The 25,044-nt window shown below is 42.2% G+C and overlaps 1 protein-coding gene across 6 annotated transcripts in view; it reads left to right on the top strand.

Moving 5' to 3' along the window:
• Kif16b (kinesin family member 16B) overlaps positions 1 to 25,044 on the top strand; it is a 284,108-nt gene that overhangs the window by 193,095 nt on the left and 65,969 nt on the right. For 3 of the 6 annotated variants that reach the window (XM_055602578.1, XM_055602577.1, XM_055602576.1), the window contains 3 exons: positions 1,421 to 1,517; positions 2,722 to 2,772; positions 4,014 to 6,344. In XM_055602578.1, the coding sequence (XP_055458553.1) occupies positions 1,421 to 1,517; positions 2,722 to 2,772; positions 4,014 to 6,053 (2,188 nt within the window). In that variant the 3' untranslated portion in view covers positions 6,054 to 6,344. Of the gene's footprint in view, positions 1 to 1,420; positions 1,518 to 2,721; positions 2,773 to 4,013; positions 6,345 to 16,892; positions 17,016 to 25,044 lie in introns of those variants that run through there. The other 3 variants (XM_055602579.1, XM_055602580.1, XM_055602581.1) reach the window with 2 other exon arrangements.

Genomic DNA, 25,044 nt, shown 5'->3' on the forward strand with positions numbered 1-25,044 from the left:
CCAGCTCAGGGGTCTCTGAGATCTGTTTAAGGAGTATATGGTGTCTTCAGCAATAGGGACTTACATTTCATCTCTGAAAGGCAACCAAGGACAACGGCAATAGGCTGTATGCTTGGGGAGTCTCTTGGATAGCCCTGGCAACACCTCAAATGAGAACTTCTTATGTCTGCTATTGGGGTTTGGTTAGGTGGTCTTGGCTCTTCGAAGGAATACTATCAACCCAGGTGATAAAAGTTCATTGAACCTATATGTATATTTATACACAGAATTATCTGTATTATGGATTTATTTTAGTTAAATAGTTAACAGTATGATATATAGGCCTTTTTTAGATATTCTTATTGATATTTTACCTAGCTGCCTCCTCCTTCTGTAGTTGCTTTTCTCCACTTTGCCTAAAGAGCCCCCTGTTTTCTCACTTTCCTTAATGGATCTCTTGTATTCTATTATTCCCCTTGACTCGGTTTCCTCTGGATACCAGAGATTGTACTGAATACAACCTGATGACCACGGCTGATGAATGGATTTAATACTGATTCACATACCTCCTATGAGGCAACAGATATTATTTAACACCTGCTTTATAAGTCAATAGTTTCTATTCCGTTCTGTTTTATCCTATTCTAAGCAATCCACATAGTAGAAACCTTTCATATGTGGTCCCTATGGCGAGATGGAGATAAGCTACTTGGATGAACAAGATAGGCCAAGAGAATGCAACACTGTTTTAGATATTCATATCGGTATTCATACAGTATGAATACCTCTTTTCATTGGTGGAAATTGAATTTCAGCCTTTTATATTTTAGTAATCATCATAAATGCCCTTGTGCGTAAGAATTAACTATCATTTATGTCTACATTTTCCAAATGAAGAAAACTAGTGGTCTGTCTTAAAGTGGAATCTGTGAGCACAGAGCTTCTGACTTGTGTTTCTGACATGGGTTTGATTTGCCATTATCCTGCAATGTTTTGTGCTCATAAGATCCAGAGCAGGTTTTGATGGAGCATCTTACTTACCATTCAGTTTCAGGGTCCTCTTCTTTATTTACCCAATTCCATATCACTTGGAGAAAGATCAGAGGGTAAATGCATAACACCAGATTTCTTAGGAAGAAAAAATATTGCTTAGAATTCCAAATTTTATTTGTATGGAATAAATAAAACAAATATCAGAATTTTCAAGTCCTGAGAGGGCTTTGCTTTTTGTTTTGAGCTTTTCTAAATTGTATGCATGATACCTCTTTCAGAGTTGTACTGTTTGACTTAGCATAGTGATCTCTATTTTGATCATAGATGTACATACATGGCCTTAGGAATGAAACACTCATATTGTATAGGGCATCCAGAAGACACACACACAGTGACCTTGTGTAGCAGTTAGATGTATTCAAAGGTGTCCCATTTCCATGGTTTTCAGGATCAGTGCTTACATTGAGGAAGAAGTCCAAAGACGCCTTCATGATTTGCACAGAGCAGTTGGTGACGCCAGCCATGCATCTGCTGATGTGATGAAGGTGAGCTGAAAGAGCCAGGTGATGCGGTCATTACTGCTGCTTAGTGAAAACCCAGGTGTACAGTGCTCCAGAAAGACCACCAAGAGTTTATTGGCTGGAGCTGAGTAGTTTTCAGATGGAATTAATCAAAGAGTAGCTTATTTTACAATTTTTAATTGAGGAAACATTCATCAATCACACATGCTAAGGTTCTTACAATTCGTATTTACTTTGATTCTGTTTTCTCCCTAAATAAAACCAATTCCTATAATACATAATTTACTTTGTAAATTATTCCTAGTAGATAATACTTTTCTACTTGAGAAGATTTATACTTTTGTAAGGTGATGCTTATCAAACAGTTTCTTTCTTTCGTATTAGCATAAATGAATCTTACAAGCAATGGGCTTTTGTCCATACATACAAGATAATTTGGTTGTATTATACCATAAACCTCTTTTCATTCCCTCCCCTTTGTCTCCATCCACATCCTTCACTTTGCATTTCTTCCTGTTTTTATACCCTGAGACTGTTTAGTGTTTATTTGATTTGTTTTGTTTTTGAAATTGCTCATTTGAGAGAAAAGACTCGATACCTCTCCTTTTAAAACTGGATTGTTTTGTGTAATGGGATGATCTATTCCATCCATTTCTCTGTAATTGACCCCCAGTTTTGCTTTTCTTTATGGCTGAATGAAACTCCATGTAATATATCTGTTTTCTATATCACATGTTCTTTAGCCATCCCCCATTGCTGGAAACCTCTCCGATTTCCTAACTTGCCTGTGACAAACAGTGCTACGTATCCATGGCCTTGTGGGTTTCTCTGTCCATGGAGACTCTGACTGCTGTGATACCCTCAGAAGCAGAGCCTCTGAGTCTGATGAGACCTGTATTGTAGATTTTTTTTTTTTCTTGAGACACTGTCTTACTGAATTCCATAGCTTACAGGCTAAACAACGTTCCATGGAAATCTTGAGTGTAACTTTGCTGTTTAAACTTAACATTAGAAGTCACTGGTTCAGTTCTCTGTCCCACACATAAATCAGTGAGAGACATGTTTATTTTGGGAATGTAAATCCTGTGGAAAGGTTGTCAGTTTTGAATGACAAGTATGTTTCTTTACAATTTTGTTCCCATAAATACTTGTAATGGAATCAGATTTTTTTTTCTCCCATCTATGAGCATGCTATAATTTAATACAGAAGGCTTTCTTTTCTTTTCAGAGTAATGAGGAACTTCACAATGGCTCCACTCAACGTAAGCTAAAGTATGAGGTAGGTAATGATTTCTCAGATTGATGGGGTTGCTTAAATTATGGCATGCTTGTGTGATTAAATTTTCTTAATGTTTAGTTGCATAATTAGAATTCTGAAGTCCCAGTGAGATTAATGGCTAATAGAGAAGGCAAACTATTATATAGATGTAAAATTAAAGGGAATCCTGCAGGCCTAAAAGTGCTTTGGCTTTCTTTGAATGTCCTGTAGCTATGCCCAGTTTCTCATTAGCAACAGTATCCCTTCCCTTGGTCTGCATTGAAAAGACAGAATTATATAATCAGGATCAGATATGGGGCGATTGGAAATGAAACTGAAAGCATCTTAATGTTTTTAAAACCTGTTCATTTTATATCTGAGTTGGCAGTAGTACAAAGGAAACTCTTGACCAATCAGCTTGTCTTATCTCTCTGGGGACTTATGCTATTAGAACATACAGTTGGTAAGAATCACTTGTGTTTTCTTCTACCAAAGGGTATGTCCTTTTCATGTAGCCCACGTACTTTTCATCAGTGCTAAGGGATCGAAATCTTGCAACCAGTATCTACTGTCTATTCCAGAACATGGAGCAGAAGGGTGGGTGTTCGTAGTTTCTTGACTTACCTGGGCCACACCCACTTCTCCTTGTCAACCAGTAATGACAGGAGCCTCCTCTGAACGTCCTTTTCCTAGCAGGTACCTCTGCAGAGGAGGAAGCTGCCTTACATTTCTTTGTTTCTATGGTACCTGATAAATTCTAGGCATGCAGCATGCCTTCCTTAGTGAAGGTTTGTAGGTATCAGCGATGGTATTCTAATTAGGGAGAACAGGATTAAAGATTCACGTGAAGTAAACCAAAAATAAAGAGAGCAGTGTGACTTGGATGGACATCTTGCACACATGGTCGTGCAGCTCACACTGGTGTTTGAAACACTGACTCAGAAGTCTGTGGATGTACCTCAGAGAAAAAGCAATCACAGACCAAGAAATGGATACTGTGGACTAATCCTACAGAGTGTGTCCCCAAATACCCAGTGATTTGTTAGACTATGTAACTCGGAAATCCATGTGCTATGTATATATGAACCAATCATCTGTTCTTAAATCATATATTAATCAACACAAATGCCTTAGGCTTTCTATCTCACTCCTCAATTAATCTACTCCAATGAAACCAATGGCTATGACACTCACCATGTGCAAAAGACTCCGAGAGTGTCACAGCACGCCCCCATTTCAACCTTTTTTGACATCCTAAACAGAAAAGGCAGCCTTGCTCTTCCATCATCCTTAGAGAAGAGACTGAGGTGTATTCGAGCAGCCACTGGAGCCAACCCATCTCACGGAGCACCTCACTCCCCAGAGCTTTCTCCATGACTTCCCAAGAGATAATGGTTCTGTCCTCAGGGCCTGAGGCACTGAATAATCTAGGTGACCAGCACTGTTACCCTGAGAGCTCTAGCCACATTGAACCACTGCCTGAAATCACTTTCCTTAACAGAAGTGGACAGAATTCTCAGGGTGAATCAGAAAATGACAGTGAGCTGATGACTCATGAAGAGAAACAAAGCTGGGGAAAGGAGGCCAGCTGGACATTGCTGCAACACATGTCCCAGCAAGCACCAATAAACAGAGGATGCCAGCAAGCAACGCAAAGCAGGGTTCTGTGCTTTGTTCCCTCTGAAAGCATTTCTCAAAAGGAGCATCCCACTGGCGGCTCTCCTCAGAGCGCAGCAGCTCCCACACTGTGTGGTGAGCAACAAAATGAGAAAGAGCTAGCTACGGAAAATACTGGCTTTCTAGCTCCCCTAGTCAGTATCCAGACAGAAGCAAAGAAGCGACTGGGATATTTTTACCACAAGTTCTCAGAGTTGTATAAAGGCACCAGTGGCCACCTGAGGCAGGCTGGGACAAAGGTGATGAGCCAAGCCAAGCATGTTGGGAGTATGTGTGACCCTGGTGGGCTGGCCTCCCACATGACAACCTTCATCAGAGGCCAGCCATTATGGGGGCACTTATCCCTGCCCCTGCCCTTGAGGTCACTCGTGGTGCCATCAGGCCCTCCTCTTCTTCCTGAAACTCAGAGTGGCAGCTTCAGCAGTGAAGATGGAGGGAGCCCAATGTCAGCCAAGAACAAGGAACCTTTCACAGATGTGACCTTCACATCTACAGGCTCACCAAGTTCCTGGCCAAGTTCAGTTTTCCGTCTTGATGATGAAGATGCCGGGAAGATCATTGCATTTAAGCAGACCCTTATATCATTCCCAGAGCAAATGTTGAAGCTTCAAGAGTGCACTCTCACAGACCTCCTTGAGCATGCAATGTGTTCCCTGCCAGAGCCTGTGCATATAGTGAAGGCAGTTAAAAGTATTTACTGGCTTGCAGTTGCTAACTGCACCCATCCTGACCCTCAGGCTGCATGTTTGTTCCTGCTGCCTTCATCTCTGTATGCTCTTGTTCTGTTAGATAACTGCCCAGGCCCCATGAGCATTTTTCATGTTCTCCCTCTCTCTGCGCTGCAGGAGATTCAGGTCGGCTTTGGTGGACAGAGCATTCGATTACTGGGCTCCACACAGGACCACTTGCTTACTGTGCTCACTTATAACAAAAGCCTGTCTCAGCAGCTCTGCCAGGACCTCCTGGGTGTGCTGATGGCTGGGTATGAAGCTGCCACCTACGCAAGCCACCCTTTGCTTCAGCAGGATCTGGTTCAGCTCTCTCTTGACTTGAAAGCTGAAATCCCTGCTTTAGCTTTGGCAAATGGAGTTCAGTTGTCTTCCAATTTCCAGACAACCTTGGTAGATATGGTTTACTTTCTTCATGGAAATATGGAGGCCAGCGTCCCTTCTCTGGCTGAAGTTCAGTTACTGCTGTACACCACAGTCAAACTGGAGAATGAGGCCAGTTGTGCCCCCTGTGAATCATTCGTCCTTCTGAATACGCATATGGCACTCTTGAGGGAGGATCACGTGTTTTTCCCCCACACTGGCTCTCTAGACATACTTCCTCCACGTGGGCAGTTTGAATTGATCACATGCAAAGCTCTGAGTGAATTCAGATGTGTCATTGTTCCAGAGAAGGACAAAGTGTCGACGTTAGAGCTGGTCTTCGTAAGGAAACACGGGCTTCCCTTAAACACAGGAAGTGGTCTACCTGAACAGCGTCAAGTTGCCTCAGGTGCCCGGATGCTCACCCCATTGTGTCTTCAGGCTGGGCAGAACCAGGCACTTGATGTCTGGAAACTCACTTTCAATTCTCAGGATGAGGCTCTTTGGCTGATCTCATACTTAACAAGCTTCTAGGGAGAAGACTTTTAAATACACAGAGCATTTTCTCTTAGACCTTTAATAAAATGAACCTTATGAAAACCATCAAAAATATGATTATCTCACTGTAGTTAATCTAATGGGAATGAAGTAGGACTTTAAAATTGAAAGTGTAAATATTTTGAGTAAAGCAAAGTGAAAATAGCTGATAGCAGAGAACTGGAAAAATATCTGTATTGCCACCTGCTTCATTGTCTTGAAACTCAGATTGTAAATTTGGATCTACCCAATTATTGGTGAAGTGATTAAAGCATTCTGACTGCTTGGCTTAGTGTTTGTTTATGGCACAGTGGCTTGGAATCTGGTGGTGCCTGCTGGCATCCGGTGGACTAATTTGTGCAGACTGGAAAGGTGCCCAATCTAACATTGACCTTCGTCGACACCCTCCACTCTGGCCACAAGTAGCACAGCTGTGTGGCTGAGCACAACACCGCTTTCTATAACTTTCCAAATCCATGCCCCACATATAAATTTTACCACCATCTTTTGTCTCGGAACTTTCATATTTTTATCCTGGTAAAGCTCTTTGTCTTGTAACACTGTTATGGCTTATTGCTGCTGTCCTGTCAAATCTATTGCTGCCTTGGATGACATGCGGCTTTCTCCTGTGTCTTCCATGCTTCCTGCCCATTGACTAGCCAAGTCTCAGGTCCGCTAAGCCTGAGGTGTGCTCGCAACTGCCCAGCCTTGCCCCATTCTTCATTTACTTCTGTGTGACAATCCTGTGAGCAGTCGGAAAACACGTTTAGCCTTAGCTTATACCACCCAGTTACCGTGCTGCTGCTCTCCTTTCTTTTGGATGCGTGTCCGCTAGATCCCAGAGTCTCAGGAGCAGGGAAATAATGCTCTTCTCTCCACTCCCTCACCTCCCCCTCAGAGGGGCGCAGGCTCAGCACACTGTGTGCAGCTGAGTAAGTCCCTGCTCTCGTTAAACCACTCATTTTAGTTTTGGCTTGGAAGTGCCTTTCTGTTCTGGTCACATTTTTGGCTAATGTACACTGTGGGCTCTTTCTTCTGTTACCAGCTGAAGATGGGGAGAAGTCAAAACCTAACCCGCCCAGAAACTTACCATCTGCTTTCCATCAGAGTTGCCAGCAGAGAAGACAAGCTATTCAAGTGTCTCTACGTTTTCCTCTGTTGAGATTCTGGGGAAACGAATAGCAAAGTGCAGAACCGGCACTGTGTAGTGAGCTAGCAGCTTTGTTTTCTGTGGACCAGTGCCAGGCGTATTGTTTTCAAGGCAACGGACTTTTCTTATTTGGAGATGGAGTGTACTTTTGTCACTTCCAGTGCATCCCTCCTCTGGGGGAGACATACCTCATCCATTGCCAGACACCCAAAGGCTTAGCTATATAGAAAACATTGTGAAAATTACTACCATGGATTTGTCCTGACTTTAGCTATAGCTTACCATCTATCTTGGGGGGAAAATCCTGAATTGTACCATTATAGTATTCTAATAGCTTATTGATACTATAGCTTTAATTTTTTACTTTTTAGCTAATAGAATTTCCATTACTTTTTATTAAATAGCCCCATCACTCTATTGTTGTTTACTTTTGATTAAACAAGCAGAATTAAGAGTCATGAAGAACTGAGAATAAAATTGAAGATGCTGGCAGAGGGAAGTGATGGTCAAGACTAGGCATCAATACAAAAGTGATATGTCAGGTTAACAAAGACTGTCTACCTAAAACAAGACGGACTTACATAATTCTACCAGGATATAAATAATGGCCTTTAGGGTTTGTCTTAGTTGGGGTTTCTATTGCTGTGACAAAAATACTGTGACAAGAAAGCATGTTAGGAAGGAAAGAGTTTATTCAGCTTGTACTTCCAGATCATAGTCCATCATTGGAGGAAGTCAGGATAGGACTTCAAGCAAGGCTGGAACCTGGAAGAGTCAGAAGCTAATGCAGAAGCCATTGGTGGCGTGGTACTTAATGGCTTGTTTCACATGGCTTGCTCAGCCTGCATTCTTATGGAACCCGAGGATGGCACCACCCACAGTGGGCTGGGCCCTCCCCCATTTATCAGTAATTGAGAAAATGCCTTGTAGATAGATCTCATAGAGGCATTACCTCAACTGAGGCTCCTTCCACTCTGATGCTTCTAGCCTGTGTCAAGTTAACATACAAAACACAGAAAGTACAGGGGTATTTTTTCCAATATGGACCATTAAACAAATAGAAGCATTATATAAAATCATATTTGTTGTCATGTTTTGAGTGTGTTGTATGGTTCAAATAGCCTAAGTGAAAACACTGTTTTGTCCAGATATCACAATATATTGGACTTACCTCCAGCAAGTCTTACTTGAAATCATACTTGTCACATCTTTCACCTACGCATACTTTGTACCTTGTGATAAAATGTGGTTTGTGGGAGTGAGAGTTTTATTGATATGCTCTATATGATTGGAATAAAAGTTGTCATAATTACTCCAGAGGCCTGTAGAGTAGACTTGCTCCATTGTCTACCATGGCCTCCTTTTTCGGAACTTGCCTCCCTCTGACACCTCCTCCTGCATTAGAGCAGGTGTGAGACTATATAGTGTTTGCAGCCAAGGCAACAGCTCAGTTGTAGGGAGTTTCTGAGTTGGGTTTGTATATACTTGGTGCTCTGGCGTTTCAAGTTGTTGGAATAGAGGCATAAACACTTGCATTGTGGAACTCATTGATATGTTCTAGACAAATACTTCTTTGAGGACTTAAAAGGGTAATTTCATCGGAATTTGATTAAAAGTCATCTTCTTTACAACTGCATGTTTGAGAATTGTACTTGGCAGAATGAATTTATTTAGATTTTGTTGTAAAACATCTTGAAACACTTTGTCTCTTAAGTTTGAGTTCTTAGAAAATATTCATCTTTCCCTCTGGAAGGGCTTAAGTCAACAGTAATAATTACAATAAATGGCTCTTACATTCTGTTCTTTTTTTCAGATGCCCTATATGATAAATATATCTGAACCTCTTTTATTAATGGTTCATTGATGTTTAGGCTGTTTTATTGGATTGCCTAGTTTCTAGTGAGGTCATTTTATTAATGTAGTTGCACAGTCTACAGAATGTAGCTTAGGCATCTTCATTCTTCAAAATGTTTGTTGTATAAAATGCTCTATCGCTGGGTGCATTGGTGCATACCTATAATCCCAGCACTCAGGAAGGCAGAAGCAGGTGGATTTCTGTGTGTTCGAGGCCAGCCTGGTCTACAAATGAGTCCAGGACAGCCAAGGCTATACAGAAAGACACTGTTTCAAAAAACCAAATGAATGAATGAATGAACGAACGAACGAATAAAATCCTCTATCCATCCACTGTTGCTGAGAGTCAAACAATTCGAAGTTTCCATGGTAGCGGAAAGACAAAAAGCTTTTATTTGTCACTCCTAATTTGCAAGCCCATGGAAATGGCTCTGCTGAAGCCTACAGATCTACATGAGCTCGGCTCTTGTGCCTCATTTTGATTTCTGTACAGTACCAGTCACCATTATGGAGGTGATAGAAGTCCCCAAGAACAGCCATGCTGGCCTCTGGTGGTATCATTGCACACTCCCCGAGATGGTCCATTTTCAGTGTGCCCCCATCAAAGCCCCATCTGCAATGGAACAAAGCAAGTACATTCTGAAGCTTGCATTGTGTTGCAGACTTCAGGTTCTCTCCCCATCTCCTCTGAATTCTCATCTAAAAGTTTTCTCCCCTGACAGTCTTCTTGCACAGCAGCTCCCAACCTCTGCCTTCCAGCCTCTTCAGGGCCCACCTTCCTCACTTCTGAAAGCTACATTGTAAGGACGGTAATGGGATGCTCCGTTGTCTATAGTTACTCTGCCTCTTGTTTGTTTAAAGTTCTCTATTTCCAAAGTGGATTACATCGGTAACAATTCCAACCACCCTGTGTACTGTGGCATTCAGAATGTGGAGCTGCTCCTTATATGTCCCTTTAGCCTCAGGATGACGCTCCTGGAAATAAGAATCTATCGTCATTCTTCATCTCACATTTGGGAATTTGAACCAAGACGTGATTGCTGTTGCATGTAGGTCACATGGCTTGGCAAAAATCTCAATGAGCTGTGTGTCCTAAGCCTTGATAGATATTAAGCAAGTTTCCTTCCTGGCATAGGAAGTCTTCTTCTAGAGTGAATGTAAACCTGCCTTGGCCATTTGTCATGCTCTTATTCCCTTCTCACACTCTTTATTCCCAATTGCTTATAACCTGCCTCCATTTCAGCAATGTCATGGGTTGGTTTCTGCCAGGGGTTCCCTGTTTTCACGTTGCTGGGGCTTAGCTAGTGACTGATGTGTAACAGCGCCAACTAGAACTGTCACGCTGGCATGTGAAACTTTAGAAAAGGAGGAATTAGAATTATATGCTCTGCTGGGAAGGGAGATGGGAGAATTGGTAATTCTGATTTAAATTAGAACAGGCTTTAATCTGGTTTAAAGGGGGAAAAACAAAAACTGATCTGCCTGAGTTTTTTAAGCAAAGCTTAATTGCACTCTAGATTGGATGACAGTTCTTAGGGCTGACCTTGTCTTGGTCAAGCGTGAACTGAATTTAAGCATCTGCTACATAATTGGTAATTAGGAGAATGCTGATGATTCCCCATAGAATTAGGCCGCGTAGTGCCCTTGCATAGCCAACAGTGAGCTGGTAGATACTAATGCCACTTCCTGTTCATTTCCTCAGTGTGCTTCTTTTGAAGGAGACAGCCTGACCAGGAAGAGGAAATGCTAATCGAAGTATATACAGTGCAGCCTGACTTTTCTTTGTGTCTTTTGCATGAGGATCTGATTATGTTTCAGGCACAATTTTTTTTAATTCTCTCATTATTACATCCTGCCCACACTTTCTTCTCCCTCCTTTTGCACTCCACCTCCTCCCTCCTCCCTCCTTTGTCCTCTCTCCCAATCCACTCCTCCTCTGTTTTCCTTCAGAAAAGGCCAACCTCCAAGGAATGCCATCCAAACATGGCATAGCAAGTTACAATAAGATTAGGCACCTCCCCTGATATTAAGGCTGGACAAGACAACCCAGTAGGAAGACAAGGGTCCCAAAAGCAGGTAAAAGCATCAGAAACAGCCTCTGTTAGGAGTTCCACAAAAATAACAAGCTACCCACCTATAGCATATACATACATATGCATAGACATATACATATGCATAGACATATTATATACATATACATGGACTACATATATATGCATATACATAGACTTCATGTACATATGCATATACATCATATACACACATCATATACATATATATGTACATCATATACATATACTACATATACATGTACATATAATATACCCGGCCTGTGTTAGACCCATGCAGGCTCCCTGGATGTTGGTTCAGTGTCTTGAGCTCCTATGTTGATTCTGTGGGTTTGCTTGTGGTGTACTTGATACCTCTGGCTCCTACAATCCTTACTCCCCTTCTTCAGCAGGATCCCCTGGACTCAGCCTGTTGTTGTGCTGTGGGTCTCTGCATCTGTTTCCATCAGTTGCTGGCTGAAGCCTCTCTGATGATGGCTGGGTTAAGCACCAATCTGAGTAGAGCAGAATAGCATTAGGAATCATTTCACTGACTTTTTTTTTTTTTTTTTTTTTACCAGTCATACTGGGTTCTATCCTAGGTCTCTGGGCCATCCAACCTCTGGTTTCCGGTCCAGGCAGTATTAGGGCTGGGCTCCCTCTCATGGCATGGGCCTCTAGCTGGACCAGTCAATAGTTGGCCACTCCCACAATTTCTGTGCCACCTTTACCCACCACATCACCACATCATGCTGGCAGGACAAATTGTAGGGAAAGAATGTTGTGGCTGGGCGGTGTCCCAAACCTCCACTGGAAGCTTTGCCTGTTATAGGAGATGGCCGGTTCAGGCTCTGTATCTCCCATTACTAGGATTCCCCCACTACAAGATTCATGGGAGTTTCCATTGTTCCCCAATTCTAGTTGTCTCTCCCAGTTCTGTCTCCCTCCATCCTTTTCCCATCTGATCCCTTTTGTGCCCATCCCTCAGTTCACCCACAGCATCTGTTCTATTTCCCCTTCCCAGGGAGATCCATGAATCCCTCCCCCCGTGGTGCCTCCTTGTTATTTAGCCTCCGTGGGTTAGGCACAATTTTTAAAAACTGTTATGTACACACACAAGGTAGTATTTCAGGAACTACAAAAATGTTCTTATTTTTAAAGATACTATCTCTTATCTATAAGCATGTAATCCAAGTTACTAATTCCATGGCTTTTCTTGACTTTTTATGGCTAAATGGAACCATTCCACAGAGCATTTTCAGGTTCTTGTAGCATCTTAGATATTTACCCCACTGGCTTCGCTGCTTTCTGATAGAAGGCTTTTGTGTCTCTCTGCCTCTTGTGTAGTTGTGTCACTAGCTTCTCTGCTGAGTCTTTAGAGTCTTGACCATTGCACAAGCAGTGACTGATTCTAAAATAAATAATGCCATGATACTTAAATGCATTCATAAACCATGCAGTGCAGTGTGATTCAGCATATATGCCCATGTCTAAGGTAAAACCACTTATTTAATATATAGCCACATACAAATCAAGAATACACTTATGAGACATTATGTTAATTTTTGCTGTACAAAACTAACATATTTTAGGAGAATGTTAAGCAGCTTTCACATCTGTATCTGAGAATTGTACATTTCTCATGGAATTGACTTCATAAGGAAATTAAAAAAAAAAAAAACTACCCTGCAGCAATGACTTGGTGGAAACATGTTCATTTTTTATTTTTCTCTGTATGTTATGCATTTGCTCAGACATCTTCAGATCCCTACCTTGCTCACTTCTGACAAGATCAGGTCCATTCAGGGTAGTATGGTCATAGAACCATACTCACTTGTGATGTAATTTTTTTCTGTATACATTAATAATATTTCACATAAAATCAGTGCAGTTGCCACTGTACCCAAGTAAGCTGTATTTGGGGAGGCTAGGAGTAACCTGGCAATATTTCTCATCCCTAGCATGTAAGAAACAAGGAGAGGAAAAATCTGTCTTCCCAGCCAAGGATCTGCTGTGCTCCACTGTCTTATCCTGGTGATCGGTCACTCTTGTATGAGTGTCAGAAACCATTGATCACAGTCTGCATACAGGTGGAGGTGTGAAAAGGCAAGCATCTTAGAGTTTCTGTTGCTGTGATAGAATACAAAATAAGCCTAGGGAGCAAAGAGTTTATTTCATCTTAAAACTTGTAGTTCATTGTTCAAAGAATTCAGGACAGGAACTCTGATAGGGCCAGAAACTAGAGGCAGAAGCCACAGAGGAGCGCTGCTTACTGGCTTGCCCAGTGTGGCTTGATCAGCCTGCTTTCGTAGAGTACCCAGAACCATCAGCTGAGTGGTGGCATTACTTGTGGTGAGCTGGGCCCTCCCATATCAATCGTCAGTCAGGACAATACAACAGAGGCTTCCCTAGAGGTTCACAATACCTGAGGCATTTTTTTGATTAAAATTCCATCTTTTCAGATGACCTTGGCTGTGCCAACTTGGCATAATAACTAGCCAGCACAGTGTTCTAATTGATGTGAGTCATGTAGACATTTCAGATCCACTGGTCCACATAATGCATCCCCACTCCACTCAGACACCTTGGAGCATTGTCAAGCATCAGGGAGATGGTGTGGTGTTGTGTTGTGTTTTGTTTTTTTCTATGAGAGGATGTCTGACCAGAGCCTCAAGCTACCTTGCTTACTTTAGGAATTGATTTCACAGCTGCATTCTTAGAGACGGAAAATTGAAGTAGTCTAGTCACAGGATGGACTACGTAGACTTCTAGGGGTTGCAGTTAGATCTCATTTTGAAACTGAACTAGAAAAAGAGGAGGCTAAGTGTTACAGTAAAGTGAGGGGGCCCCAGCCCCCTTTTCAGCAGGGTTAGCAGCTGCTAGTTACTGCTCAGAATGCCACATCAGCAGGCCCTGTCTACCACAGTGTGACCTGCACAGGCAACTCTCAGCCTATGGCTCACACCCTATACTTTGCATAAACACAATCCTAAGACAGCACTTTGGTCTGTGGAAGAGATAGCATTCCTTTACTTGGAAAGTTTAGGTACTATGTGTAACATAGAAGGATAAAGGGAAACAAAGCAGGAGCCTCATGGCTAAATAATGACATATGTAGGTGTGAACTATTGTTTATAAGCATGTTCCTAAAATATACCAGCCAAATTCTTTTTCCTCTTTTCATCTTTAAATGATAAACATGACTAATATTCAATTATAAGTGACTATATACCCTACATGTCTTTCTGGTTCTGGGTTACCTCACTCAGGATGATCTTTTCTTGTTCCATCCATTTGCCTGAAAATTTCACAATTTTCTTGTTTTAAATAGCTGAGTAGTAGTCCATTGTATAAATGTGCCACAATTTCTGTATCCATTCTATACCCACTTACAAGTGGATCTTAGCCATATAATATAGGATAACCATACTAAAATCTATAGTCCCAAAGAAGCTAAACAGTCAGTAGGACCCCAGGGAAGATGCTTAAGTCTCATTCAGAATGGCAAACAGGATCGACACCAGAAGCAGTGGAAGAGAGGGAACAGGATGGGAGCCTACCATAGAGGCCCTCTGAAAGGCTCCACACAACAGGAGGTTGAAGCAGATGCAGAGAGCCACAGCCAAACTTTGGGCAGAGCGCAGGGAGTCGTATGGAAGGAAGGGGCGGGAGGTAGAAGTACCCAGAGCGGACAGGAACTCCACAAGGAGACCAACAAAGCCAAAAAATCTGGGTCCAGGAGGGCCTGTAGAGACTGATGCACCAACCAAGGACCATGCATGGGGAGGACCTAGACCCCCTACTCACATGTAGCCAATTGGCAGCTTAGTCTCATGTCAGTGCCCAAGTAAAGGGACCAGGGATTGTCTCTGTCATGAACTCAATTGCCTGCTCTTTGATCAATTACCCCTGGCAATGTGGTCTTCTGTGGCCACAGAGGAAGAGGATCCAGCCAGTCCTGATGAGACTTGATAGGCTAGGGTCAGATGGCATGGAAGGAGGACTCCCTCTTTCAGTAGACTAAGGGAGGGGGTTAGGGAGTAGAGGAAGGGAGGGTGGGGCCCGGGAGGAGCTGAGGGAGGGGCCTACAATCAGGATATAAAATGAATAAATTGTAAAAAAAAAAATAATAATAATATTAAAAATAATTGACAAAAAAAATTAAAAACAAAACCCAAAAGAAAAAAGAAATTTATAAACATGCAATATGTCAGGGAAGGTCTATATTTAAAGTAATTCAGACGTGGACTGTCAGTGAATTAGCAGAGCTCATATTAGCAGAGCTCATATTAAAAAACACCTATAAGCATTTCCATTTTGGTTTTTGACATCAACGACAGATAATTAGATATGCCATGTGACAAATGGTGGTTCTTGTTCTGGATGACCAACCACCAGGGAAAAATCATGATGCTGTTAAAAGGTATCGGTAACTTCAAACACTACCGAGTGTTGACGCTGTCAGCTGCAACAGAAGGTACAATCAGAAATTGCCCATCTCTGTGACACCCCGTAGTCTGAGCTGTCGCTCAGGCAGTCAGGTAGGACCAAACATTCAAGTACCTGCCTTGATCCCAGGTCCCCCTTTCTTCCTGGGAAAACTAGTATGTTTTGCTCACTGGATTCTTTTTGGTCAAAAATTGATTTTTATTACAAATTTATGGGATTCCTAACACCTTAATCTGTGGACACACAATGCACTTGTTAATGCCATTTATTTATTTTTTTTATAAATAACCTCACTTTAAAATTTAGTATCAGAATAATGTACTAGTGTAAAGTTCATGCCCTGCCACTTGCTTCATAGAGTGAGGTTGTCCCATAATTAGATTCTCATTGATAGATAGGGTTCACAATGGTTTGCCCCTCATGGGGACATCATGAAGCTTGATAGAATTAATACATAGCAACTGGTTACCACACCCACAGAGTATGGTAAGTATTCAGCAAATGTTAACCAGGAGTGTAAATCTAATTAATTATTATTATTATTATTATTTTTTACTGCAGCTGCTTCAAAAGCATATTGTCTTATGTTTTCTAAAGCCCTGGGTTAATGTAAATGATGATTTGTCAGAGAATTCTTCCTATTTATACTCAAAAACTCATTTTAAAAATTAATTTTTTTATATTGCATCTTCCTCTGACCCCTCTGGCTTCCTGCCACCCAGAATATAAATACTTGTCAGCCAAGTCAATTATCAATCAAATTGAATCTAAAGAAAATACTTGGGATTTTTCTTAATTATGGTTTACACAGATTTCAACACTAAAGTGACTTCATTATAAAAAATGGCTCAATGTTAAAGATGAATTGAATTTGAATAAAATCTCCAATTTTTGCAGGCTTATGAACTGAAGATATGTAACAGAAAAAAATATGTTTAGTTGATAAAGACTTTGCAACAGATATATTGCAATGATATATGTGTGTGTGTGTGTGTGTGTGTGTGTGTATACATACCTGATTTTTAAAGTTAGAAAGTAATCTGAACCTGTTTTCACTTGAACTTATAAATTGGAAGGAACTTCAAAGCCAAGCAAAATTTGAAGTGCTTTTGCCCTAACTTTCTGGACTGCTATACCTACCGAAATGGTCTTTTGTTATGAGAGAGGCTTAGCATGTCTTTTTCAAAAGGAACCATCATATCTCTAAATAAAGCTCTGGTCTGATGCTCCTTTCTCTACTTGAGACGTTTTTGTCTCTTCTGCACAAGCAAGTATTCACCGCAGCACAGTGATGTTACATTCTCTTTGTTCTCCTTGTCTGATGTGCTCTGATAGCGGCTGTATTCTCGCTCTTTGGGAGCGAATCCAGATGACCTGAAGGACCCCATTAAGATTAGTATTCCCCGCTATGTCCTGTGCGGTCAAGGGAAGGATGAACACTTCGAGTTTGAAGTCAAGGTAAGTGTTCCTTCATCATCCCTCTGGAAGAACAGAGGCTGAAATCTCTGTGGTACTTCCTTGGTGCTTTGGGAAAAGAATGTGAGATTACTTAAGGGTGTTATTTCATGAGACATTGGTCATTCACTTCTTTAATCAATCTGTGAAACTCTAGGCTGTGGCACATGATGGGAAGTGATCTGTAAAGATGGGAGCATATCAGAAGGCAGAAAGACAGCACCCTGCTGGTGGCGGAGGGTGTCATTCCAGCCAGGGTCCCGACACACTCCTCATTAAGGCTCCAGAAAATCACCTTTTCCTCACTGCATGTGAGCCTGCTTGCAAGCGCATGCACACAGATGCACGCATTTGTACACCTACACATCCCAGGACAAAATAGGCTTCAATTCCTCATCTATAAAAGCAGTCATAATATCTATGTTATAGGAATATTATTTTGTGTAGAGCCTTGTGTCAGGTGGCCAGTATGTAAAAATATAAACTGACAATTGCTCTCATCACTGCTACAGGCTGTGTGCACGCGCACCATTGGAAGCTTTTTAAAACCTTTTCTAAGGTATTTCATTTATATGACTTTTAAGAAAGAGGTGAGATTTTCAAAATAGTGACTTCATCTTGTTTTTTAAATTTATTTCCATTGCCTCATAACACTTAGTTAAATGGTGCTGGCTGCCATTCCTTCCTCTTCATTGAATTAATGATTAATCACATTTCTTTATTCAAGGATGGGCAAGGATATTACTGTAATGAAGTCCTCTGTAGTATTGGTGTGTGGGAGCATAAGGGTAGCCTTGAAGGTAGTTTGGTTCATTTAAACACTGACCTGGGTTTCTGGACATTGAGTTCTATAGATTCTGATTCTGTTGCAGTTTGCTTAATAACCTACTTAGCTTTTGGTCCTTGGCAAAATGAGGGAAAACAGCACTCAGTGTCTCCTACGGTCATTATATCAGAGAAGCTTGTCTGTCCCCAGAGTGCCTGATGAGGCAGGAGTGCTGTGCAAAGTCTGGAACTCCTGAGGGAGAAAGCAGGCAGGCGAGAGGAGAGAGAGGGGCCTTGACACCTCCCTTAGGGGAGCCCTGTGCTCTGGGAAGTCGCTCCTATCAGATATGGACCTTTCAGTCTTCCCAGAGAAGCAGTGGAAATAGTTTATCAGTCAAGTGCTTACATGCTTATTTCTAGTTTTTCTTTAAAGAAAATAAAAGTAGGGCCATGATTTATATATTTGAGGTTTTGGTTGAAAATGTATGGTGCCAGCACAGTGTTGGTTTTTAGCTTTACTGATTGACTTTTGCGGTGTTGTTCTAAAGTGCTAAAATATGTCTTTGTTCTATTGCTTTTCCCTACCCCTAAACCAATAATGCCCGATTCCTGTTCAAATCCTCTTTAGTTTTTCCACCATTTCATATTGTTTGTGAAACTATATAGTGTTCTCTTTCTTAACATGTGTAATGTCATAGACATACACAAGAATAACTTTAAGGCTATTTGTATTATTTTATTATTTTGAATTCTGATGTGGCTTTCCCTGGCTTGGGATTATAATTCACCAAGTCTAGGAGTTGCAGGAGTGAAAACACACAGTGCGTTTAGTTGGTCCATGTCTGTGCTTTACTTTACTGATGAACAAATTAATGGAGTTTAGCTATTTATTGATTTCCTGTATAAAACCTGAGTAAAGAAGATTACTTTGTAAATAACTGGGTTAACTTCTATAAAACTCATCAGTAGACAGTAGGCCAGTTAGACGTTGCAAAACCTGTGAAGACGTGACCGCTGGAGAGAGTTAGAGGAACTGAAAACAGGGCCTTCTCCAGATCTTCTGTACTTTACATCCATACATGAATCAAATCCTGTGAGGGTGCTCTTTCTTTTTTAATTCCTTTTTTTTTTTTTTTTTTCCATTCCGAGGCCAGTGCTTAAAGCCAGCAGTAGTTCTGCCTTCTTCAGGACTTGTGTAGACACACCAGGCCTGGGCTGTCTACACTGGCCTGCCTCAGGATTCCTCTTCTCCCACTGGGAAGGTCTTCTGATGCCGTCACCTACACTTGGATGAGGACACTTTTGCAAAGGCATCAGGACCTAGTGCTGGAAAGAAACATCTTATGATCCTGCTGCCCCTCTCCAAACAAAGCAAAAACAGGCACGCTAAAGGCAAGGGAACAGCTGTCAGAGTAGTTCTGGGTATCACTGTCCTGTTGTCCGGGGACTTCATAACCTCAGGCCCTGTTGTCTGAGTCACTTGGGCAATAAAATCTACCTGGCAGGGATGCTGTGAAGAGTAGATGAACTTGCACTATAGCCCCTTTCGGCATCTGGTGCATCCTAAGTGTTGTGTGAATTTGTCATTTAGAACTAAGTAAAGTAGGCAAGCTAGGGAGTGTGTGGGGCGCTTGTCTGCACGTGCAGCCGCTCAGTGGCTCTTCCTGCCAGCCATCTCCTTATAAGGCCTGGGGTTGTGACGGTTTCCTTCTTTGTTAGGTGTTCCCTACAGCACCCGGACACATGATGGAAACTCAGAAAATAAACCCTCCAGTTGCTACTATTGGAACACAACTGCAGCTACTTTACACTTGTTGCTAAAATCTCTGAAGACTTTCCTTATGGGGAGCCTCTTAATAATTCTGTGGGTGACTATAATATAACTACTGTTCCAAGTTTGGAAAAATGATTTTAAGTTTTTCTTTATAAAACTTTACATTGAAGGTCTTGTTGTTATTTAAAAGGTTCTCAAAGTTCCCAGCTTCTTTTATAAGTTACTTGAATATGTCATGTATATGCCATATTATCTAGTATAGTCTGATGTTGTGCTATTATTAAATTATCTTGGTGAGCCAAGTGGCTTTAGTTGATTTTGATAAAGGCAATTCCCTTTAGCTTTAGGCTTTTATAAGGAAAATTTGTTGTTTGTGGCAGAGATCTTTTATAGTATTACGGTTTATACTGTAGAACATTCATTGCTGATTCTTTCTCAGAGTTTGTTTTAATTTCCACCTCTGTCCCCCAGTGATATTTAAGAGCCACTGGGTGGTGTGCGCGTGGCGAGCTCTCAGGGGCTCGATCCTTCTGCTGTAGGGCCCTGTTGAAAGCACGTCTTGCTGATGGTCACTGGCCATTTCACTGAAGGACTTTAAGGATGTGTGAATGAATAGGCCCATCCACTGCAAGTATCAAGTGAGAAAGCGGCACCCCCTGTGCAGGTGGTGGGAACAGCATGTGAGTAGGTGTGTGAACACTGGAGCCTCCTGGCATCCTCCTCTTGCTGTCCTCTACCTTCCAGCCTCCAGTCAGTTTCTGCCTATCCTTTGTTGGGTAGGAGTTGGCACCTCCCACTGGAATCACTGTAGAGCGAACTAGTAAAGAGCATGCTGGGCTATAATGAATGTTAGGGGATGCTCGGTTGCTTCTTCTCTCAGTTCCTACGTGTCCTGAGGAATTTCTGGCATTGGTCTTTCAAATGAGAGTAGAGCTTTTCATTAAACTAGAATTTACTTAATTCAAAAGAACTATTTTGTACCTGCTTTATTTGGGAGGACCAAACCAAGCTTATTTTGTGGGAAAGCTCTGAGAACCAGTGAGTAGGTATGTCTGGGTTTTGGTTTCATTCAGCTTTTCAGATCACGTTGGAGGCTTCACATACATGAAGCCAAAAGTACAAGCTGTCGGATGGGCTCTGTGGGCCGTATTGCCTTCTGGGTCTTGCTGCTTTGACACAGTCTGCTTTTGGAACCTCATCCCAAGAGGTAGTGATAGGCTCTTTTGATGAAAAGCAGCTCACTGTGTGAACATAGTTGATTCGTGTATTCCTTTCTCTCTTGTTGATGCTTGCTTTCCTGTTCTTTCCTGAGAATGGACAGAGTTGTCCTCCTCTCCACGATGTACCCCTCACTCACACTTCACTAATCTTTGGAGTACACATGCCTAGGAACCTCCAGTCAAAGTGTTAGTGCTATTTCATTGGAGTTACCCTTTCAAGGAGACCTAAAAGTGCATCCTCCTGAGACTGGGTCCTCAGCTGCATAGACAATCTCTGGCTGCCAGGTTTCACAGAGAGGCAGGAGGCCAAAGGTGGGCCAGCCTGGCTCTTCTCTGAGTAGCATATCACCTGCTGGTCAGGAATATGTGTCTGTAAGATCCCTGCTTGCCCCAAATCACAGCTGCCTCAGTAAGGCCACTCCCTAGACTACAGCCGTCACTCCAGAACTCTTTCAAAGCTTTTCAGTGATTGATGCAGGAAATCAGTTACCTTGAATCATGCTTGCCATTTTCAGTTAGCTAGGATCAGAGTGAGTGAAATTTAATTTCAAAATTACATTTCAGCATGATCCAAAACACCAGCCAGGGAAATCTGTGGTTAAGGCTAACAGAGCACGTCATTCCTATTTGTCATAGAAATAGTGACATTTTAGAGTCCTTGTATCCTAATGTACATATCAACACAGTAGTATAAAGAAACGAGCCAATGCTGGTTTATGTTTTATCGTTGCTTCCGGCATTTCTGTTCCTGTGAAAAGGTAATCTTTTAAGACTGTGTCGTTTCTTTCTGGAATGGCTCTTTGCAGTAGTGTCCATTCTCCCTACTCCCCATCCACAACCCAGGGTCCACTCTCTGCCAAGCCACAACTTGGTCAGTTTTTCCCCCCTTATGTCATTATCCCTTCTATTTCTGGTCTCTGAAAGTTTCAGCTGCTTAGACTTTGTTGGTCTTAGACAAAGCTGAGTCTGCAGGCTCCGCACGGTGCCTGACTGGCAATGGTCACGTAGTAGGAATAGCTCAACAGTGGAAATGGCATAGTGAAGGCAGAACCACTGAGCAGTTAAAATCCCTTTGCACTGTTGTGTTTTCAAGTTAGAATCTTGAGTGCCCTTTATGAATAGCACCCCACAGGTCCTTCAAACCCTACTTGCACACACTGGGTCCTTTTGGTGGTCCTCATAGTGCAGCTGCTTTAATCATTCAGGGAGAGAGTGCAAGAGTGGAGCCTCTTGAGCCAAGTCCAGGGATGTAGAATCTCACACTCCAGAAGCTCTGCCTTCTGGTGCATGGGCTCACAAGTGGCCTGGTGCAGGGCCAGCTGCAGCACCTGGAACTCAGCTTCACTTTATGTAGACTCTTGTTCATATAGAAGCGCATGTCTAGGCCCCCTGCCCTCCCTCCCATATGGTCTCAGGAACCAGGCAGTCCCCAGGGCCCTGCTGCTGGATGTCCCGTTCTCATCTCCTTTGATGAGCTTTCTGACATCTCCGGCAACCTCTCACTGTAGAGCGTTACACAGGCTCCACCCACTCTCACACAGATGCCCATTTGTCCTTTTGAGAAGTTCTTTCTCCTGCTTGTACGCCACAGTGACACAGCTGCTTAAACACACCATGTCTATCCCTCTCCAAGAAGCTGCTGCTTCTTCTTTTTTTTTTTTTTTTTTAAGTTAACCATAGAAGCAGTCTCCTTCTGTTGCCTTAAAAGCCTACCTATCGGCAGAGTGCAGGGAATCATATGAAAGAAGGGAAGTTAGTATGATATGGAAAGGATAGGAGCTCTACAAGGACCAAATATATCTGGGCACAGGGTCTTTTCTGAGACTGACACCCAACCAAGGACCATCTATGGATATAACCTAGAACTTCTGCTCGGATGTGGCCCATGGTAGCTCAGTAACCAAGTAGTTTTCCAAAGTAAGGGGAACACGGACTATTTCTAACAGGATCTCAAGGGCAGGCTGTTTGAAACCCCCCCCCCCAGGGGAGGAGCAGTCTGTTAGGCCACAGAGGAGGACTTTGCAGCAAGCCCTGAAGATACCTGATAAAACAGGGTCAGATGAAAGGGGAGGAGGTCCTCCCCTATCAGTGGACTTGGAAAGGGGCAGGGAGGAGACCAGGGAGGGAGTGTGGGGTTGGGGAGGGAATGAGGGAGCGGGATACAGCTGGGACACAGAGTTAACAAAATGTAACTAAAAAGAAAAATAAAAAAAAAAAAAGGAATAATTGACCTTGAAACTAAGCCAAGAGTTTTCAGTGATTATCTATGATAGTACATTTTTTGTCAACAACTGAAGTTCTTCTATCTTCAACCCAAACAATGTTATCATAATTCTGAAATAAATGCTGTGATTGTTCTGTCTAACAAAAAAAAAAAAAAAAAAAAAAAAAAGCCTACCTCATTTTGTTGTGTCCCCTGATTGGTGGGTTGCCAGATGACAAGCAGCAGTGGGGAGCCATAGCCAAGAGAAAGCATGACTTCTGAGAAGTTGCCCAGCACAGTTATGTAGACCATCAGTGGCAAAGCTGCTCTCCTCCTGTGGTGAGGAGTCCTCCTGAGTCTCACTTCTGATGTATCTCCTGAGCGTCCAGCGTTTTCCTTCCCTGTGCTTAACCCTCCTGTGAGCATCATCCCATGCGGCCCAATGTTCTCAATGAGGTTAATTCCATGTTTCCCGTTTTCATTTAACACCCCCCCCCCCCACGGGCCTCCCCTGACTTGCTGACTTGCTTGTATGCCACTGAATTTACAGCCCTTCATGAAAAAAAGGAAGCTAACATCTATCCCAGAATCTTCAGTTTACCCAAGAATTTTGCCAGACATTTCTACAAATAGAGAATGTTCCAAAATGAACATTGTACTTGTTGTTACATGAAGTAACAAATCATAAGTGACCTGCCTAAGGCCATACAGCAGTCAGGCAGGCCCAGGTCCATGCGCCTCATGGCATCTAAACCCAGGAAATTACACTGGCTCCCCTTCTTGTGTTAATGCACTTTCTAAATGCCAATAATTCTTGTACTTTTTAGAAGTTGAAACCATAGTTTAGTATTGTCAGAGATATAAACAGCGTCTCTAAATTCTTATCTCCTTACAGAATTTACTTTTATTACACACACACACACACACACACACACACACACACACACACACACACATTTAAACTTTCTGTCTTAAATTCTGACCAAGTCTTGCATGCTTTATAAAATGGTGTTCCTGTTAAAGCTCTAACAAAGCTCTAGAGTTTGACGGTGGGCAGACCTGACAGGAATCCTGAAGAAATGCCCAGGAAATGCACAGTTTAGGAGTTGTGGTAATTACATTTACAGTCAGAGAAATCTCTTTCTGTTTGGCAGAACAAAAATGAGAGCCATTCTAGTCTGTTACAAAAGCCATGCACACATAAGTCTTTTAGAAGCACTTGCTCCCAACTTGATAGAATATAAATGTTGAGAGCGAGTGCTGTGCTGGGCCTGTGATGATTAGTGGTAGATTATCTCCCTCTGTGTGGATGAGCAGAGCTGAGACAAATGGAGTGCTGCTCATGCCCCCCAGAGGCGCGAGCAGAGTGTGTGGCCTCACAGCACAACTTGCAGCGAAGGAGGTTACTTAGGTCTTCAGAAGTCCCTTCCCCGCCCCCCCCCCCCCCCCCCCAGACTATGTGCCCTTAGGTACTGTTTCTGTCCTTTAACAATTTTGCCTTATACTGAAAAGATAAGTATATAAGAGGGGGAAAAAAGCAAACAAAATGCATTGCTTTCCCTTTCCACATGATGTTACAGATCAACTCATCTTTTGTGTGGCCTCCACTTGAACCACTGTGTTTGTTCACACAAAGTAAATTTGCAGGGAATGGCTAGAAAGACAAGAGGCTGAGTCTCTAGAGCAGGAGAGAAGTGACGGCTTCCGCGGGGACTAGCCTTGGTTTCAGGCTCACCAAATGCTTGCTTTAAGAACACGTTCATTTCCATGTCTTAATTTTACAGCTTTAAGGATTTTCTCTCTTCCTAGAATTAGTTTGTTAAGAGTCAATGGCCTGCAGTTGTTGCTCATGGAAGGAAGCCTTCACCTTTCAGCACATCAGAGGAGGCTTTTCTTCAGGAGCAGACATTTTCTTTCCTTTTTTTAATTAAAAATTGTTTCATGCAATACCTTTTGATCTTAAATTTTTCCCTCCTCCAACTCTTCCTAAAGCCTCCCTACTTCTAATATACTGAATTTTTTGTTCTGTTTCTCTTTCAAAACAAAAAAAAAAGGAAAGAAAGAAAAACA

This window comes from Psammomys obesus, unplaced genomic scaffold (assembly GCF_907164565.1).
Source record: "Psammomys obesus unplaced genomic scaffold, mPsaObe1.curated_primary_1811, whole genome shotgun sequence".
Classification (NCBI taxonomy): Eukaryota; Metazoa; Chordata; class Mammalia; order Rodentia; family Muridae; genus Psammomys; species Psammomys obesus.